Raw genomic sequence first — 21090 nt, 5'->3', positions numbered from 1 at the left:
AATATACACAGACATAGGTGATGGGTGGCAGAGCCCTCTTCCCATTGTTTTTTTGTTTCTTTCTCATTCTTCCTCTATGGGAAACTATCCAGGTGGGGCATTTCCATATTCATTTCCAAGTAGAGGCATTTCCATCCTCAGCCAAGAGAGGACACCAAAACCAGTCTCTCATCCCGAGGGTTATGGATGTGGTAAGTGATCCTCCTAAAGACCCTAAAGATGCAGCTGTGGTGGTCTATCTTATCTCTGCTTAATCCACAAACCTGGTCCTTTAACAACTCAGATGGATCCAGAAAGGATGGCAGTGAGCTACGACAAACTCAGACAAATTGTCAGTTCAATTGCAGCTGCCAGATGCGGCGTCTATGTTACAGCCAATTAACACAGCCTTGGGCATACAGTCTGCGGCCGTCGATCTGGAAAATAAGTTTTTTCCCATCCCTATCTGGAAGGAGGATCAGGAGCAGTTCCTATTCACATAGGGTAGGCTCCAGTACACACTTAAGGTCTTGCCCCAGGGCCATATTAACTATCCTACCCTCCATCGTAATAGTCTGAAGGGACATAGATCATGTGGACAGTTTGAATGTCACACTGGTTTGCTTTGTTGATGCATTGTGTTAATTGGACCAGAGGAATAAGGAAAGGAAGCATATTCAAGAACGTGATAAGACAGACATGCTCCAAAAAGTACAAGACAAATCCTATGAAGAATCGGGGGCTTGCCACATCAGTGAAGACTGTAGGTCTCTATGGTCTGTGGCAGGTCATACATCTGTTCCAAAATAAATTAGAAATTCCTACATGTTATACCTCACCCCTCTAAGAAAGAAGCAGAATGCTTGCTCGGCCTCTTTGGGTTCTGAGGCAGCATGTTAAAAACACTTGGGGATCCTGCCCTGACCCATTTTCCCCATAGCATGGAAGGTTGCCAGGTCCAGGTGGAGCAGAGATTAGCAGAAGGTTCTGCAGCAGGTCAGGTTGTGGTACGTGCAACCCTGCCATTTGTACCATTTGATCCAGTGGACCCCGTAATGCAAGAGTCACTGGTCATAAAAAATACTATGTAGAGGTTATGGCAAGTGCCAATTAGGAGACTCATAAAGTTGGTTCCCAAGCTTCTAGAATTGAGTCCCCTGCCACCTGCAGCAGGGAGGCATGCATTTGCAGAGCTGAGGAGAGGGGAGAGTCCCTGGTAATGCTACTGGGTCCTATCAAGAGACCAGGCAGCCAGAGCCGCCAATCGTGAGCTAGATTCTGTGAGATTCAACAAGCCAGGTAAGGAGAGAAGACACGTGGAAGTGGCGCACCTAGGACTGGGCCCTAGCAAGGCCAGTACAAGTACACGGCACCGGTAAATGGCCCCGACCCCACGTCGTCCAGCGCTAGCACACGTCATACTGATGGCCGCTGCCTGGGGGTGGCCTGGAAGGCCGGAAGACCACGCAAGTTTTGCAAAGAGTTATTGGCTCCATGTTATGCCTACAGGCCAAAAATACACCATGTCCAGGACTTCAAAGGGTGCAGGTGGTCACCTACATTGTGAAGCAAGCAAAGAGGTTCACGGCAAGAGATCCCTGGATACATGACTTCCCTGGCCTGTCAGGAACCCCCTCAGAGCAAGACACCTTACTTGTTCAACACCAATTTAACCAAACACCTTTGAGAAGTCAGCAAGGTGTCCTTGGCAGCGGTTATCAACTGGTGGTGGGGTTGTTGGGGGGGCGGATGCAGAGAGATGACTGTGGGGCTTGTCCTCTCCCTTTCAGTGGTTCAGACACATGTCACAGCTCCATGCTCCACACGGTACATGTCCCAGCCCCCTACAGCCTGCTTACAAAATTTCAGCCCTCCACCTCTTTTAAGCTGCCTATGACTACCGACAGGAAAGAGCATCACATCAAAACCAAGAGAGACCAGACAGGTGGCGAAATGCTCCGAAAGTGGTGAAAAGCTCCACGAGGGGCTGGAAGCGGCGATCTACAGGTCCCTCTGGCGCTGGGATTCCAAGACAAAGGGGCCAATGATGGCAATATTTTCCCAGTGCCCTTCCTCTCTCCCTAAATCGTGCATGGGAATCACCTGGAAAGCTGTTGAAATGCAGATTTCTGGGCTCCAGCACAGAGAGGCAGGGGTTGAGAGTCTGTATCTCCAGCAAGTTCTCAGAGGCTGTTCAGAAACCACCCTTCAAGTGTCCCTGACCCAGAGCCCCGGGGACCCAGAGGCTGACCTTACGGGCAGCACTCCAGGATCCGACATGCCCTGTCCTCACAGTGATGGAGGCCGCACGCGTTACCCTTCAGAGTCTGGGCTTTGGGGTTTCACTGATCTGCGTTCAAGTCCAGACTCTCTGCCAATGAGCAGCTATGCAACCTGTGGCAAATGGACTTTACCTTGTGAGCCTCAATTTCCTCATGTAAAATGAGAGTCGTAATTATATCAAGCTTACCGGGATAGCGTGGAGGTTTAATTAGATATACTGGAAAGCAATGGGCATGGTGCTTGGCACAAAGTAAGCCCTTGGCAAATAAGGATCCAATGACAGCAGCAATGCCAGTGCTCTGCAAACTGTAAAGGGCCAGCAAATACAAGAGACTGCCTTCCACGGGCACATAGTTTTTCAACTCAAATTGTCATCGTCTGGGACATAGCAGGGCAACATTAGGAAGGAAGCAAAGGAAAGAGACTGTGCAGTGGGGGTTGTGACTCCTCCCTTTCCGCCCCTCCCCACTCTCCCTCTGCACCCCACCCTGCCCCCAGCCTTCCTCTCCAAGGTCATCTTGTCTACATCTGGACTTGGGACCTCCCCGGGGAAAAAGTTTCCCATTTTTCCCCCCACCCACAGTGCCGAGCAAGGGTGAGCAGCCAAACTCTCCCATCCCATCTCTAGAACAGCTGTCTGTGCTTTTGCGGGATGATGTTCACCAGGGTCAGCACCACGCCTGGCCCTTAACACTCACACAGACATTTTTTGTTGAACTGAAATGTACAGATATTAAGGGGATAGGATTTAGGTTGGGCCCAGTACTGCATCTGGGTCAGTGCACGACCTTGGATAAACCTCACCCCTCCTACGGGCCTCAGTTTCCCGTCTGCCATTTCCCATCCCAGCTGCAGGTTACATATGTGATGTCCTAGACAGAGATCTGAACAGGAGGCTGGTAAGCGACATTGGGGGGTGGGGGGCAGGCCCAGATCTGTCACTAACTCACAGTCCTGGGTCTTGGCTATCTCATCTGCATTATGGGATGATGTCTAAGTACCCGTCTCTCATTCCAAGGTCATGAATTTCTAGAATATTTTATTTTAGGCTTCTTTGGGGCTCAAAGTCAAGGCATTTAAGCAGCGTTTGACATGATGGGGAAGGAGTGTGTTTCCTTTGATCCTGAAGTAGCCACATTTCACGGGAGGCCTCTCAGATCCTACTGGATGAAATCTCCCATAATAACACCCAGTAATAACGATTATTAATATTGCAGGCAGTCATTAAAGTAGCATCATATGATTCTCAACTCACATGGTATCTTTTAAATGAGAGTGCACTGACGCTTTAGCAAGACAAATGAAGGCAAAGAGGGACTACTGTCTGAGCCACTCACTTGAATCTTCTCTACATGCATTTTAACCCTTAACTGGTATAAGGCAATGAAGACAGCGTTGGATTGGGCTTTAAAAGCTATGGCTTCACTGCTAGGTGCTTTTACTATCTAGCTGTGTGACTCCGGGCAAGTGACTCAGTCCATCTGGGCCTCAGTTTCCTCCTCGGTGAATGCTTCTCCACCCTCCTCCCAGGGGTGTTACGAAGATCACCTAAGATAATGGATGTGAGAATCTGTTGTAAACTGTAGAGCTCTCTGCAAACACAAGGCACTGCCATTATGGTAATAAAAAGCAAATGGCACATGAATATTTCACAAGCATGGACTGGGACAGATTACTTATAAAGTACCCCCATCTAATAGGGTTTTACAAATACACACTCCCTGCCCTTATTATGAACTTCCTAATAATCCCTTTCTAAAGCTCATCTTCACATTCCTTTTGTCTCCCCTGTCATTTCTTCTTAATATCTCCTCTCTCACACAGCCATCTATTACTGAACTCTGGGTTGGCATTTGGGGAGAGAGTTTGTCAGGAAAATACACACATCCATATTTTGTACAGAGACGTAAATGAAATGAAGCAAGGACACCTCGATTCTATGCTAGATATTAAAAAATATACATCTTCCTTGTGGGTCTGCCACAGACCCTCCTATTAGTAATACTTAGTCTGAAATTAGATTTAACAACCCCATCACCATATGTAGCCTCAAATCCATTCACAGGTGGCATTAATGGAGAAAGGGAAGAAATAAGCTCAGATGCATTTTTTTTCCTCCTTAAAAAAAAGTGTAAATTTTACAAAGCCTTTTGGAGTCTCTCTTGGCTAAAGGAGAAATCCTTTTGCCATTAACTGTTCCTGCAGAGAGAGCTCGCTAGCTGCAAGATCATGATGAGGGTAAGCATTAATTAAATCTAACTGCGAGAGAATAATTATGTACACATATCCGTCAGGGCAAGTTGTCACTATCCAGTAACAAAGTTGGATACCAACTCCATCAGCAGAACTGTCAGGCGGCTGTTAAAAGGATATAAATGTGTCCCAAAAGGATCATTTCATTTAGGGGGGGAAAAATTGGATTGCAAAGGATTAATGAGGCGAGGGGTTTGTGTTTTCAATTGAATGTAAAATGCAAACCGAGGAAGTTGTGATATCATCATTTAACCTTAATGTTTAGCTACATTTGGATTTCTAACACGTGGTGGGGACAATTAGACCTTGTGTATCAAACCAACATTTCCATCATGCAATGAGATTAAAGATTAGATATCTTTTAAGTTATATTGCACAAAAGTTTACAACAAAATCATAAAATTTCATTTACACAGATGGCATATTATTAATAATAATTAGGCAAGAAAATGAATGCAAATCCCACCAGGGTAATTCAGGGATTCAGGAAAGGGCTTTTTTTTTCCTTTCTTTCTTTCTTTCTTTCTTTCTTTCTTTCTTTCTTTCTTTCTTTTTTTTTTTTTTTTTTGTAGCTGCCTTTATGTCTGCTGAATTTCAGTCCAACCTCTGTGCGGCCGTATGTGTGCAGAGGCTCCTGCAGGTGATGGGAATGCAAGTCTTGGAAGCAGGTGCTGCAAACAGGCACAGCTACAATGCAGGAGCAGGGACAATAGTGTTGGAAGCAGATCGAAGTGTACATCCAGGCTCTACCACTGACTGGCCATGTGAGCTGGGCTACGTACTTCATGTCTCTGAACATCAATTTCCTTTCCAGAATCATGTTACAGAAGAGGAGTTATAATAGTATATTTGAAAGCACCTAGAACAGTGACTGGCACATAGTAGGTGGCCAATTATTGCTGCTGCTTCCTATCAGATCTATGTCCGAAGGGAAGAAACAAACCACAACCTCAAGATCTGTTCCTCCTGCACCGTCATCCTGGCTGGGGCAGTCATGGGTAGTGATGGTTTCCAGCCAAGGCAAGGAATAGGAAGCCTACCTGGTTTCACTGCATGCTTGGTGGACACCCATAATGGTCAACACCAGTCATTTATTCCAATGCACTTATAACAATCTGTAATTGCTAGTTGGCTGCCTACCTGTTTCCTCCTCCGTAACTTGAGCACCCTGAGGGTGAGGGCCTCATGTGTCTGGTTACCTACTGTCATCTCAGGACCTAGAATGGCTCACACTTGGTAGGCACTCATTGAAAGTACGAATGGAAGTGAGGTTGGAGGCCCTGGGCAGAGACGTAGCAAGAAGGGCTGGAATCGAGGAATGGGAATCGGGTGCAATAGCATTAGCGAACAGCTAGGGAGACACTCATTCTATGCTGGGGATGATGCCATAAGGATGGATGATCTGACTTGTCTGGCTGTGCTGGGACCACAGAAGCTGATCTTAGAATGAGTCCAGAGTCTATCAGAGATCCTAGCCATTCTGGGATGCTGTAATGATCAGGGGAATGACCTCTTCTTGCATTCTCAAGATCTTGTCAAGGCATTTTTAGGTACTCCTGCCTGAAAGCATGACTTCTTCAAGACCTTTGCCCACCGTGGAATCTATGTGGATTGCTATGAATGCCACAACACTCTGCTGAAGGGGATCACACTGACCCATCTCGCTCAACACCTTTGGTAAGGTAACCAGGCTGACAGAGAAGGACGTTGGCAATACAGCTATTCCCTGGAACCTTATCTGCTCCACTAGACCATACATAGGGCCTTTCTATTTCCAGAAGAGATCCTGACAAAATGAACTATTTCTATGGCCCGAAGAAGAAATATGAAGAATGTGGATTGCAAAAAAATACTACTACTTTGTCTTGACAGCGAATATTTTTCTGGAAGTGTTCAACTACAACCTCACCTATACACCTCCCTTCTCCTTCCCCACAAAAACAAAACAAAACAAACAAAAGATAAAACCAGTGTACACAGATTGCTTCTCCCTATTTCTACAGATGATTGAAAGAAATATCTTTCAGAGGGATAAAAATTAAGCCACATTTCATCAGAAATTGCCAAGAGTCATCATTGAAAATAAAATAAAATTTCAGGAAATTGGGCCACAGCCAGAAAACTGAGATCATAAAATGTCAAGACCCATAAAGAGAATTTCTTACTTCTTGTGCAAAATCTTTAAACTCTAATTCTTGGGGCAGAATTTTATATATGTTCATCTGATTATATTTTTAATAGTATAGTTTAATATGCTGCATTCTCATTTTGCCTACTTGATCTAATAGGAAGATTATGTATTAGTCAACCTGTCATTGTACTTCCATTTTTTCTTTATATATTTTGAAGCTTTGTTGTTTCGGTACGTAAGTACAGATTTCATTTGTCTCTGGTGAACTGTTCCTTTTATGATTAATGACCCTCTTTATTCCTAAGAATTTTTTTGTTTCTTGTTATAAAGTTTATTTTGCCATGTATTTCTACTTCTCCCCATGCTTCCATTTGATTAGTATTTGCCTACTATATATTTTTCCATCCCTTCACTGTCAAACTTTCCATATCTTTATGTTTTAGGAAGATCTCTGATAAACAGCATGCAATCGGATTTTACTTAATGCAAATCTATCTCTGAATTTCAGTTTGCAAATTATATTTATTATAATTACTCATGCTTGGGGGCTTATTTCTACCATGTTATATTTCAGTCTGTTCTTTTTTTACGTTTTTTATTTTATTTTTTTAAGATTTTATTTATTTATTCATGAGAGACATATGGAGAGAGGCAGAGACACAGGCAGAGGGAGAAGCAGGCTCCTTGCAGGGAGCCCAATGTGATACTCTATCCCAGGACCCTGGGATCACGCCCTGAGCCAAAGGCAGATAGATGCTCAACCACTGAGCCTCCCAGGCATCCCAATATTTTTTAAGTTTTTATTTAAATTTCAGTGAGTTAACATACTGTGTAATATTAGTTTCAGGTGTAGAACTTAGTGATGCAACACTTCCATACAACACCCAGTGCTCATCACAAGTGCCCTCCTCAAGCCCCATCACCTGTTAAACCCATCTCCCCATCCCTTCTGGAAACCATCAGTTTGTTCTCAATAGTTAAAGAGTCTATTTCTTGCTCAACATCACCAACATCATAGAAATACAAATCAAAACTACAGTGAGATACCACCTCACACCTGTCAGAATGGCTAAAATTAACAACTCAGGAAACAACAGGTGTTGGCGAGGATGTGGAGAAAGGGGAAGCCTCTTACATTGCTGGTGGGAATGCCAACTGGTGCAGCCACTCTGGAAAACAGTATGGAGGTTCCTCAAAAAGTTAAAAATAGAGCTACCCTATGATCCAGCAAGTGCACTACTAGGTATTTACCCAAAGGATACAAAAATAGTAATTCAAAGGGATATCTGTACCCCGATATTTATAGCAGCATTATCTACAAGAGCCAAATTATGGAAACAGCCCAAATGTCCACAGACTGATGAATGGATAAAGAAGATGTGGTGTAGATACAGAATGGAATATGACTTAGCCATAAAGAAGAATGAAACCCTGCCACTTGGCAATGACATGGATGGAGCTAGATAGTATAATGCTAAGTGAAGTAAGTCAGAGGAGGACAAATATCTATGAGTTCACTCATATGTGGAATTTAGGAAACAACAACAATAACAACAAAGTCAGAGGAGAACAAAAAAAAAGAGCAAACCATTCTCTTCTTGTTCCTGCTTTCTCTTTACCTGTATCCCACCACACCCTACTGCCCACCTGGAGTCACCAGGCATCAGCTTCTAAAGCCTGAGCTTTGCATTTCCTTTCCATTCTTTACACCTGAGGAGTCACCTTTCCTCATCTTTGATAAACTTACATTTTTTAAAAAAGTTATATTTTATTCTACGTATGTGTACATGTGCACACGTGTGCAAGGATGTGTATATGGAGCAGGAAGGTCAGCTTTGTGTGCCATGCTGTTGAAAGTTTACCATGCTCCTCTCCACATTCTTTTCGTTTAGATATGGGAGCTTTTGTTATAAACAAAAGCATGCTTGTTTTTAACAGTAAATATTCTAGAATTGGGACGTTACCCCAAAATATTGAAGTCCAATATGTAAATATGAAATAGGAGCTTGATGAAAGAGTCCTTCCTCCTCAGCCACATTCCCCTGCCCACGGGACTACTCTGGCTAACAGCCCAGGAGCTCTAGTCGGGATCCTCAGTGTGTTTAACCACGTCTATCTCAAGCACGGGAAAATGCAAAGCCTTCTCTTTATAATCTTCTAAGTGATTTACCCGTTTGATTACAGTTGAGTCAGAAAAAGGCACAGGCTGCCAGCTACAATGGGTTTTCTCCAAATCCCCCAACAGTCAGTCCTTGTGCAGGTAACATGACCTATGTGATTCTACATGTTCAAATTGCATGAAAAGAGGACCATTTTGTTAAGTCAGGGGACTTGGAATTCCATTCCTGGGTCTTCTAATTCTTCTCTGTGGCATGGATGAGGTCTTCCCATCCATCATTTTCTGCATCTACGAGCAGGAAGGATTGGATGACCTTGAAATTCATTTCCATCTCTGTTGGACTAAGAGAATATAAGGAGTTATTTCCCTCAACTGTGCGCCTGAAAGCCTGTGACTATGAGGCCTCTGAGACATCTCCATTGACCTAGAGTCAGCCAGCAAGCAGACAGGCAGGGGTTAAGTCTATGATCCTCTCAGTCCACATCTGAGATGTTCCCGTACCGCAGGGAGTGCAGGTCAAATCCAATCCACTGCCTGTTTTTGTGTGGTCCAGGTGCTAACAATGATTTTTACACCTTTAAGTGGTTAAAACAAATCAAAAAGGGGAATATGTTAAGACGTAAAAATCATACAAAATTCACATTTTAATATCCATAAATGTGTTCCATTCTTTTGATTAGAAGAACTCTATTACCAAAAATGATGCTTAGTTATTATTATCGTATTTTGAATGATGTCAGATTTGTGGAGAATTTTCTCTCACTGTATAAGTGTCTACATTATATCCTCAAAGTGTGCCTCTTGGCCAGCAAAGCTTAAAATATTTCCTATCTAGCCCTTTACAGGAAAAATATGATGATCCTTCATTAGACCACCCTTGTGAGGATGGAGCTATTGTCCAAAATCAACTACCTTCCATATACCACAAGCCAGGCCAGATCCAACAATGGCTTGTGAGCCAACCTCTTTAGCCCTGTTATAAAAAGCTGGTTAACAGAGGTATAAACATTAAATATGGTCTTTGACCAGCTGTAAATGGTCAAAAGACTAGAATCTAGGACAGGGTCCTCCCTAAACCAACTGTACCACACATTATAGAAGTTCCTTCACAGATCTGAGCCTCCATTTTTCCATCAGTAAATTAGGAATAATTACACTTGCCTCAGAAGACTGTGCAGATCACTCCAGGCTTTAACATAAGACAGAAGCTTAATAAAACATCAGTACCTATAGGTTGTAAAAAATCAATAGGGGCACCTAGGTGGTTCAGTCGGTTGAGTGTCGATTCTTGATTTCAGCTCAGGTCATGATCTCAGGGTCCCGGATCAAGCCCTGCATCGGGCTCTGCACTGGGCATGGAGTCTGCTTGAGATTCTCTCTCCTTCTCCCTCTGCCCCTCACCCACTCTCTCTTTCTAAAATAAATTAAAAAAAAAAAAAACACAGTCCAATATTGTGTCCCTTCATCCTTAAAGAGGTGAACTCTTATTTGGCCACCTCCTGAATCTAAGATGATCCCAAGACTTGCTTTGAGCAATAGAACAAAGCAGAAGGGATGTGTGCCTTCCAGGTTTTGGCTTCAAAAATACCTTGCAGCTCCTATTTTTGCTGTTTTGGGAACCATCCACCATTTGTTTTCGTTTTTGTTTGAAGAATTTATTTATTTATTCATGAGAGACACAGAGAGAGACAGAGACATAGGCAGAGGGAGAAGCAGGCTCCATGCAGACCCCCTGGGACCCCAGGACCACGTCCTGAGCTGAAGGCAGACGCTCAACTGCTGAGCTACCCGGGGATCCCACCATCCACCATTTGAACCAGCTTTGGATAGCTGGCTGGCCGAGTCCACTGAGCCTACCCCACCCAGACCAGAACTGCCCAGCTGATCCCATTCCAAATGCTCAACTTGGATTAAAAGCCAAATAAATGGTGGCTGTCCTAAGTCACAGAGTTTTGGGGTTATTATGCTACGATCCAGACACAACATTTGTGACATTCTGGTAAAAGAAGTATCTTAAGAGTTGTGACCGCAGGCCCCACCAGCCCCCGGCCCCCCTTCTGCTGTGGCCACTTGTGATTGCCTGTGCACCCCGCCAGGCCAGCCGGAATTGACTAAGAGCCCCCTGACATATTTCAGACAGACAAGGAAAACCGCCCGGAGGAGACACACACTTCCAGCAACGCAAACTTCTCTGAAAGACACGTAGGAGATTTATGGAGGCAGCTGTGTACTCTGACTACAAATCAGCTCTCCCCTACCTCAGCCCAACACGGCCCAGGAATCACGGGGCTGCTGGTGGCACCGGCCTTCTTGGGAAGGGCCTCAGGCCAAGAAAAAGACGGTCGGAGCCCCGGGGATAAGGCTTCCCCAGCAACTGTTCACAGCATCCCTGTGTTTGAAGGCGCCAAGACTCTGATTTCAGGATGCAGCTAATCCACAGAGTGCTTATAGGAACATGGCCAGAAGCAGCACATTCTCACAACGGCCCTGGGAAACAAGAACGGCAGGTGTGCTCGCATCTCCAGGTGCTGGGGACGGAACCCGGGGAGCTTAAGCAGTTTCCCTGAGAACCCAGCTGCACTTAAGAGCTGGAGTTCCAGCCTCCGAATACTCGGCCTTTCAACACACAACAATGCTCCCCAATCAGATTTATCATCAAAAACCATTTAAGTCAGAGGAGACCTGTGGAAATTATCTAGCACATCACCTTTGCTTTCCAAATTAACAACAACAGAGATTTATTGGGCACTTACCATGTTTAGTGCAGCCTGCTGAGCACTTTACATGCATTAACTCTAATCCCCCAGCCCCCCAGGAGGTGGCCGATTATACAATTTGTAGATTAGGTAATGCCAATTTAGCACAAAAAGTCACTTCCCAAAGTTGAGCGAGTCAGAGGCAGAAATGGGATATGAATGTACATCCATCTGACTCCCGAACCCGAGAGCTTCTTTCCACAAAAACACACAGCCTCTTAGACGGGGACACTGAGGCCCGGGGGGCTGAAGGTCTTGTCCAAGGTCATTAATTGTCCATTAATCCATCAAGCATTAACTGAGCATCTGCTATTTGTCAGGAGCTAGGCTAGTCTATGAAAGCACAGGCATGACCTGGACATAGCCACTGCACTTCATGAGTTTAATTAAGGGAGAAGAGAGGTGGCCATAAATTACTCTAATAAAAGGTAATAAATGACAAATACCACAAGGAAGATAGAGAAGAGGTTATCCGAGCTTCTGGCTCCTTTACCCTCCCTGACAGATACACCCCAATATGCCCTTTTACTGCAACACACTGTCCTCAGAATGTAGGCTTATGTAAATATATTATTTTTTTCCTGTTTATTGGTAACTGGCTATAAATTATTCACTTAGTTGGAAGAAAATATTCGGAAACATTAATGGCTTTAAATTATCTGCCTTACTGGGCTGTTGTTATGCATAAATGCGGAACAGGAAGCCCCGGGTCCGGTTTTTATTTTTCTGTGTTCTAGCTGTCTTGGTCCCCGGAGCCTCTGCCCACTTAGCAGCCATCCCTTCCTACAGGGACGTGGGGGTGGAGGTCCCTGCCCGAGGTGCTGCAGCAAGTCTTGAACCAGCCTCCTGGGAGTGAGGCTGTCCTGGGGACCACGGCAGTGGCCTGGGGTCTGGCCCTTTGTCCATGATGCCACTGCTCTTCTGTTCCGCCACCTTCGAGCCCTGGCTCAGCCCTGGCTCACCTCCCCAACCCACCGCCGGGCGCCAAGAGTCTGCTCGCCCTTCCAAACGATGCTTTATGGTGACTCTTTGGGAAGTCTTCAAAGTCGTCCCGAATGACTAGCAGGCCTACTTCCCGCACGCCCCTGAGGCCATGGCATGTTCCCTGGGGCCGGAGGGGGTCTGAAGGGGGGGTCCTGACTCTCATTCTGGCGCGGAGAGAGAGGCCTCACCCTCCAGGGTCTTCTAGCCCCTGAACTCCCCCGCAGCAGCACAGGTGATGCAGAAACACTTGTCAACGCAAGAGAAGCTTCAGCCACTTGCTTCCAGGGTCTAGCCTGGGCGGGCACCGCTTCACAGCTTGAAGGCCTCACCTGGACCCGCCGCAACGAAAACCCAAGTCGCATGGGAACGCAGTGTGGGCTGTGTCTGAGCCCTGAGCTCACGGGTCCACATCCACTGGCTGGACCAACTTGGGCAAGTCCCTTAACCTACGTCTGACCTTCCTCTCCTGTAGCCTGGGATAATTATAGGCCTTACCCTATGGGATCTGGGGAAGCTTTTAAATGAGGTAATGGGTGATGTGCACAGTACTTAAAATACACGAAATAGGGGATCCCTGGGTGGCTCAGCAGTTTGGTGTCCGCCTTCAGCCCAGGGCGTGATCCTGGAGACCCGGGATTGAGTCCCGCATCAGGCTCCCTGCATGGAGCCTGCTTCTCCCTCTGCTGGTGTCTCTGCCTCTCTCTCTCTCTCTCGCTCTCTGTCTCTCATGAATAAATAAATAAAATCTTTAAAAAAATGCATGAAATACACTAAATGCTGAGGAGACTCTGGTGCACCACATCTCATTAACCATTTGCATTCTGCGGTGCTCCCGGCTATCTCGTATCCATCCATCCTTCCATCCATCTGTCCCCACTTTCTCTCATTCTGCCGATTGCTATTCCGTGCCAGCTCTGTTACACACTGGAGCTACAGAGAGACATAAATCACTGTCCTTCCCATCATGGGACTGTCAGAACCAGGGAGGGAGACAGATGCGTCCGCACGTATTTACGATGGATTGTGATAAAGGCTGAGACGGAAAGCAGCACTGGGCTGCATGGGCCCGGACAAAGGAGCGGCTCGCTGAGCCGAGGTTAGGGCTGAGGGCGGGCTGAGGGGGTGTTCCTTCCCAGCGAAGACTTTGAAACCGAATTCTGAAAAATGAGTAGTAATTTGCTGCCTGGGACAGAGAGAGGGGAGAAAGGGAGGGCGTTCTAGGCAGAACGTGATCTGGACACAGACTTGGGAAGCCAGGCAGATTGGCTGAATGGGAAAATGGCCAGTGTGCTGGAAGCCACAGATTGCAGAGGCTTGGGACCTGGATGGAGCTGGGGGCAGGCTGGAGTTGGCGAGGAAGGAGCCTGTGTAGCAGACTACGGCACCTTTCCACCTATCAAACATGTCCCCTGCATCTTACAGATTCTTGCTCCTAAAGCTGAGCACAGATACCCCAAGTGGGTAAGGATACTGACAGGCATCAGAGCAACAATGAAGCAACAGTGATAAACATAACAACCAATAAAACAATGGGGCACCTATGTTCCACGTGCACCTCTTGCTGGGCTCTCTGCTCTACAGGCATTGTGTCATTCGACCCTATAGAAACCCTTTGAAGGTGGCACCCTCACCACCCCAACATCCTCAGCATAACCTTGGTCCTTCTTCCTGGGACATCCCTACAACCTAAAGACTTGAGAAAATGTTAAATGATTTCACTGAAAAGCTAATGAAGTATAATTTAAACTGAAATAAGCAAGTACGTATTATGAAATAGAATGTCATGGGGTTTTTTGGGGTTTTTTTTAGGTGATATCTGGTATTTGGGGCTTATGGCCAATGTCTATTGAGCCCAGCTGTAGACCCTTTGGGAGTGTCTTGATTCTCACCTGTCTTTAGAAGACCTCCCCGCGGAAGCTTGAGATGCCCTAATGCCAGTGACAGACGGTTTGGAAACTGTTGTAGCCTAGAGAGCGACATGGCCGGATTTAGTGTGTTTTCAAAAGATCGCTCCAGCCACCAGGATGGAAGATGGATTTGTGGATGAAGGGGCTGTTGCAGGACTCTGGATGAGGAATAATGAAACCTCAGCCAGGTCAGAGGCAGTGGCCCAGAGAGCACGGGGCGGACCTGGGAGCCTCTGCAGGCCACATGAGCAGGACCCGATGACAGTAATAACATCAGCTACTCATTACGGAGAGTGGGATTTTTGTATTTAAAATGTAACTAACCCCCATGAGCTGACTGATTGATCTTAAGCAATTGAAGAAGCTGTGTTAGCCTCAGTTTCCCCATCTGCAAAATAGTGTCAATACTACCAATGTCCTATATGGGTAGTTAGATAATACCTGGTTAGTTCCATTTTAAATACAAAAATCCCACTTTTAAATCCCTAGCTAAACCTCATGAGCCTCGGGAAGCTCTTCCTCCCATCAAAAGCAATCTTCCCCTGCTTTATTTTAGCCCCAACACATTCACTTTTCACTTCCTGTGGCCGCGGGCAGGGCTGGGGGGGGGCAGTGCCTGCTCAACAGCTGCCTCATAAAACCCTGTCAGAGACAGGAGGACAGCAATCAAGTCCCCCACCGCCTCCCTCTGTCCGCCTAAGGATGATGCACTTGAACGTCCACGAGGCCTCTCAGGAGGAAGCCAGAGTCACAGAAACACATTGGAGCTGCTGTGAACCGTGCTCCATCCCACGACACCGGCTGCCCACTGCCCGCTCCATCTGCTGCAAACCACTGGGCACCACGGAGGCAGAGAGAGGCCAGGTGCTGCCACTCTGGGCCAGAAGGCCCGACGCCACCTCAGCAGCAGGTGAAAGAGTTCCACTGAGAATCCAGACCCTCCGGGGGCACCCGGGTGGCTCAGCGGTTGAGCATCTGCCTTCGGCTCAGGTCGTGTCCCCGGGGTCCTGGGATCGAGTCCCACATCTGGGTCCTTCCAGGGAGCCTGCTTCTTCCTCTGCCTGTGTCTCTGCTTCTTTCCTTTTGTGTGTCTCATAGATAAATAATCTTAAAAAAAAAAAAAAGAATTCAGTCCCTCTTACGGGATCTGGGGCTTCTGATGGTCATGCAGGCTAATGGAGCACTTCCAACCCTGCATTTCTGTGGTTGCTTCTGTTCCTTGAGATGCTAATAAATGTTCCAGGAGGAAACATAGAGTCTGTGGTCAAGATGGTTGCACAGACGTGGAGCCAAACAAAGAAGCCCAGCTTCCTGTCCTGCAGGACTTCCTAGGGTCTTCAAGAGTTTAGAATGCATTCAGAAATGTCCAAGAGGCAGATGGAGAATGCACAATTTTTCTGACTTGTATCGCCCGTGGGGTTCCCCAGTCCGAGATAATCCTGAGGACCTGCAGCAGTAAGCATGCGAGCCGGGAAGCGCGGGCCTGGTGCACACTATCCTTCTTCTGTCTTGCGAAAAACCCTATCCAATGGTGGCAGTAAAATCACGAGCACAATGTTATTAAGCCATTTTCAAAATTGCCTTAACAGCATCCACTTGAGCACAGTTAATGTGTTATCCATCAGCAAGCCTATCTCTAGGGGAAACAAGACTCCCCGGAGGTCTGTAGCAAGAGGCTCCGGCTTATCCTGGATCCCTCTTACAGCACCAATCCGGAAGTTACAAACCTGAGCCACTTTTGAATGATCTTTGGAGGTTAATACAGTCATTTATTCAACAAATACGTATTAAGCCCTTTCTATGTATTCGGCGTACGAGTATGAACCACATTTTTTGAGGTCAGTAAATAAGCCAAGAAACAAAAATCATTTTAGACCACACGATTATGGAACAAGTCAATAAAAAGGGTAACATAGCACCGTCTTGGGTAGAGAGCATTGGACTGGGTGGTCAGGCAAGCCCGTTCGGATGAACTAGGATCAGAGCTGAGAGCTGAATGGTGGGAGAACTGCCAGGGGAGCAGCCGGGGGCTGGGGCACGTAAAGAGACACAGCACGGGGAAGACAGCACGTCGTCAGGTTCTAAACTGGGGAACCATTTGCTGTGTTCCAGCAATCGAAGGAAGACAGTGAGGCTGGATCACAAGGAAATGCCGAGCGAGTCAAGAGGGCAGGAGCCAGATCCAGAGGGCAGAGGAGACTGGCAAGTAGTTTGGGATGCATTCTGAGGACAGCAGGAAACCACAGAATGATTTTCACAGAAAGTGGCCTTATCCTGGTTATGTGTCTAAAAAGACTACTCTTGGGACACCTGGGGGGCTCAGCAGTTGAGCATCTGCCTTCAGCTTAGGGCGTGATCCTGGGGTCCTGGGATCGAGTCCCGCATCGGGCTCCCGGCATGGAGCCTGCTTCTCCCTCTGCCTGTGTCTCTGCCTCTCTCTCTGTGTTTCATGAATAAATAAATAAAATCTCTAAAAAAATTTTTAAAAGATTACTCTGGCTACTTTGAGGAGATGGAATCCCAAGAGGGTATAGTTGCCAGCAGGAGGTGAGAGGTGGTCATACTGGTGACAAAGAAAGGGAGGACAGATTCGAGATACATTTAGGAAAAAAAAAAAAAAAAAAGAATTTCTTCTTGCCTTAGTTCTCTTAGGCCCAATTTGACTTGTAAATCAAAAGCAATTTGATATCCACTCATCATCTAAGTCAAACAGCAGATTTTCATTAATAATCAAATTCTGAAATTCTGCCCCAAGAGGGGGAGACAGATTCCAAAGCAAAGGCCAAGCCTAATTCCCCTCCCACTAAAAGAAGCCCCATGTGGCCTAGTTTACGGCACTGTGTAATAGTGAGCAATCAGAAACAGCCCAAATGCCCAAGAGTGGAGGCCTCATTAAGACAGTTACGTTGTAAAAGAGGGATTTTGGGGGAAGGAATTCAGTAGTATAACAAATCTTTTGGATAGGACACTAAGGAGATAATTCAGACAGGCAATGAGAACAGGGGAGGTTAAGGACTGGGAGTCACTTGTACTCATGGGGGCTGTATTTGCCAGGAGCGTATCTAGGAAGGGAATTCTTGGTGACTGATAGAAGGGAAAAGATGGGTAGGTAAGGCTCAATGAAACTACAAGTGACCCTGCACAGATATAAGATGGGACACACACAAGGCAGCGTTTACTCAGCTCCCAACACATGGGCTGAGCGTTCCATGGTGTCTACATTCACCGGTTCACATGTCTTCACAGCAATGCCCTGGGGCAAGAACTGACATCCCATTGTACAGAAGAAGAGCCTGGGCCTCAGAGATACCCTGTGACTCTTTAAAAGCCATTCAAGTTGAAGCTGACTGGGCTGGGACTGGCAACCAGACACGGCTGACCTCAAAGTGACTTACTCACCATTACACATCGGTTCAACCTGGGGGTTACCGTGTGGATTCCCAAAAGGAACCCTGGCATCGGCTTCTGCCTTGATTTACGACCTCAGTTTAATGTGTTGATCCTTGGTTTGTGCCAGGGTTCAGGATTTCACAGGACAAAGACCTAGACATCCTCTCAACAAATAGCAACGTCTACCATGTGTGCAGGTACCGATCTAGGCCCAGAAGTGCAAAGATGCTTCAGGCAGCCAGACGAGTCCCACCTCCACACAATTCTCTGTCCCAAACAAGACGACATTATATTCCACAACAATGAAATCAGTGCTTGACACGTATGTGGGCAAACTCACACACGTGAGCATTCAGAGTGAATTCTGGCCGTGACAGCCAGCGGCGTCTTCGTGGAATGTGCCGTGCAAGTTAGGTTGGGAACACAGGCAGGGCCTGGCCAGCTCTGAGTACAGTGGTTCAATTCAAAGGTCTGGAATTCAGCTGGGTTAGTTCTTCCAGGCTCTCCTACTGATGAGGGCATCCCTTTGGGCAAGTGCCCACAGCTTCCCGTGCTTTAGCCTTATCATCTGTAAAATGGCATTTAGCCCTGTACCTTCTATGTAGTGTTGCTGAGAATCAAATGAAAAAAAGAGAGAGAGAAGTATATAGTATTTAGCTTGCTGCCTGGAGTAAGTGTCCATAAATGACAGTAATTGTTCCTAGGGTCCGGATAGGTATTTAAGGCAGGGAGAACAGCATGAAAAGGAACATGGTAGTGGAACACGCAGATTTAGGTGGGACAGCAGAGACCAGAGCTCCACAATGGCCTTGGATGGTCCTTTCCACAATCCTGGGCACTTCTGAAGGCCCTGGACGGCCACTAAAGCTCTGGGAGAAGAGGAATTAAACCATCAGAATGATGTTCACAGGGACTAGAGACATGAGAGGTCAGAAGAAGAGAGGAGCTGGAGGCTATTGAGTAAGCTTACAGGGAAGGGAAGGGATTCGGATGCCAAGCAATGTAAGGGGGCCCATCCCATCTACAGAGTCATACAGATGACAAGAGGAAGAAAGAGGTGATGATGGTGATGACGGGGAGGAAGAGGAGGAGGAGGAGAAGGAGAAGGAGGAGATGGGAAGAGGAGGAAGAGAAGGGGAGGAGGGAAACATCTCCTTTTTATTGCATGCTGGGCTGGGCACTGTGCTAAGATATCGTAACAATCCCATGGGATGGGAGTGGTTTGGAGAAGCAGGGCGACCAGCCCACAGTGACGCCGTTAGTTAACAGCAGAATCAAAATTTTGAATCCAGTTCTACCTACTTTACAGTGCTCCCACCCCTGACCACGATGCTATTCTATTGAAGAGCGACTCCCAAACCTGCTCCGGGATCCCAGCGTGAGGATGCCTTCCACGAGAACATCTGCGTCTCCCGGGCTCTCCAGAGAGCCACCCACTAAATGTAGGGAGCTTCAAGGTGCCTGTTGCTAATCTTCTCAGCTGCTCTAGGAGATGGATGGTCCAGTCCCATCTCAAATGAGGCAGCTGGGGCTCAGTGACACTAGCACCACCCCCCCCGAGGCACAGGTCAGCTATCTTCAAGCCTCAGCTGAGATGACTGACCAGGGACAGTACGGCACGATTATGGGAGGACTGGGAAACAAGGGAAGGGGGCACACCTCCTCCTGGTACGTTCAGAACCTGGGGACAGCCCGTCGAGGGAGGGCCTACCTCGAGACTTGCTCCTCCGCTTCCGCCTCCCTGCCGAGGCCCTGCGTGGGGCTGGCTGCAGCTGACCGATCTCGATGGGCGTGTTAGCGCGGAAACTCTCCTTGAACTTCTGCATCAGGGACTCCACGGTCTCCTGCGTCGCCTCAGCTGCTGCTACAGGGTGGGCAATGGGGCTGAGGTTAGGGCTCGGCCTGCCCCCAGCCCCTAGAGGACTGGGCCTGGCCACCCTGAGTCCCTGGAGCTCCCTCCCTGACCCATGATGAGATGGAAGCCACAGTCACCGGTATCTGTTGGCTCTTCACTGAGGCATTCAACACACACTCCATTCCAGGCATTGCCCTGAGCCCTTGAGATAGGGTGAGAAGAAGTCAGACCCAATTCGTGATTCAAGGAATTTGTAGTTTGGGAAGACACCCATCCAGGCATTCCCAATACTGCAATACTTTAGTGCTAGGAGAGTGCAGAGTACCAGAGTAGCCCCAAGAAGGGTCCTCTCACCCATCCTGGAGGTCAAGGCAGGCTTTCTGGAGGAGGTACTATTTAGAGGGACACCTGAAGGAGGAATAGGAATTAGCAAAGGGAGTAGAATCAGAGTAGGGTTACTAAAGAGATCTGGGATAAGAAAGAGCACCTGGGTAGGAGGAAAGGCATGGGCAAAGATCCGAAGCCCGAAAGAGCATGGCGTGAGTTCAATGTGGCTCCAAGGGAACATGCAAAGAGGAGACGAGGCCAGCGGGTAAGATCACTGTGAGTCACATTGAGGAGTCTGGAATGTACCCTAATGGCAAAAGCTATTCACTGAAAATTTGCAGAAAATTGGCATGTTCAAAATAAGTCTCGTCTGACAACAATTCCTAGTAAGAATGCGGAGGATGCATGCAGAGGTGGAGAGACCAGTGCAGAGAGGCTTTGGCGTAGCCAGCCAGAACCAGAACAGTGGCGTTGGGGGGAGACGACATCATGGGTCAAGTAACATTTGAGAAGATAAAACTGCAGTACTGTGACATGGAGATCACTTGGTACAATATCCCAATTTTACTGAAAGGGAAACTGAGCCACACCCCTCACCCCCCAGCCCAGCCAAACAAGGCATGTGACTCACTCCAGGCTAGCCAGTGGCAAAGTCAAGCCTTCTAAATCCCAGTCCAATGCTCTATTTTTATCAATACCCTGGATGGATTTGTTAGTAGCCTCGTTTCCATAAAATTGAAACTGGTAGGAAGTTCCAGAGAATGGTAAGAGTGAGGTCAAGACGGACAGAGAAAAAAAGGTGAAGATAAAAGAAGAACAAAAAAGAAACAAAAGCTTAAGAAGGAAGGAGGAGGACAACATAAAAGGTAAGGGGAGGAAATGGGAAAGAAGCAAAGGAAATCATCTAAATGGCCTCACTGCCTTTGTTCTGAGAAATTCCCAAAGAGAGTCCCAACTTTGAAGTCTCCAAGCTCAGCCCTCCCTCCATCTATGTCTCCAGAGGCAAGGACGCTTCTTCAGTTGGAGCCACCTGCTGTCTGAGGCCAGGAGATGGTATGTGCAAAAGATTCCTGTTTCTTTGAAGGGATTTCACCGGACTGGACAAA

General features: G+C 47.0%; 1 protein-coding gene across 1 annotated transcript in view; it reads right to left on the bottom strand.

The window, feature by feature from the left end:
* The window catches only part of ASTN2 (astrotactin 2), an 861071-nt gene that overhangs the window by 592431 nt on the left and 247550 nt on the right, over positions 1 to 21090 (bottom strand). The window contains exon 4 of the mRNA XM_041762437.1: positions 19514 to 19666. Within this exon, the coding sequence (XP_041618371.1) occupies positions 19514 to 19666 (153 nt within the window). The remainder of the gene's footprint in view (positions 1 to 19513; positions 19667 to 21090) is intronic.

Source organism: Vulpes lagopus, chromosome 7, assembly GCF_018345385.1.
Source record: "Vulpes lagopus strain Blue_001 chromosome 7, ASM1834538v1, whole genome shotgun sequence".
Taxonomy (NCBI): Eukaryota; Metazoa; Chordata; class Mammalia; order Carnivora; family Canidae; genus Vulpes; species Vulpes lagopus.
Note: the sequence above shows the minus strand (reverse complement) of the source record. Positions and strands in the feature narration are given on the sequence as shown.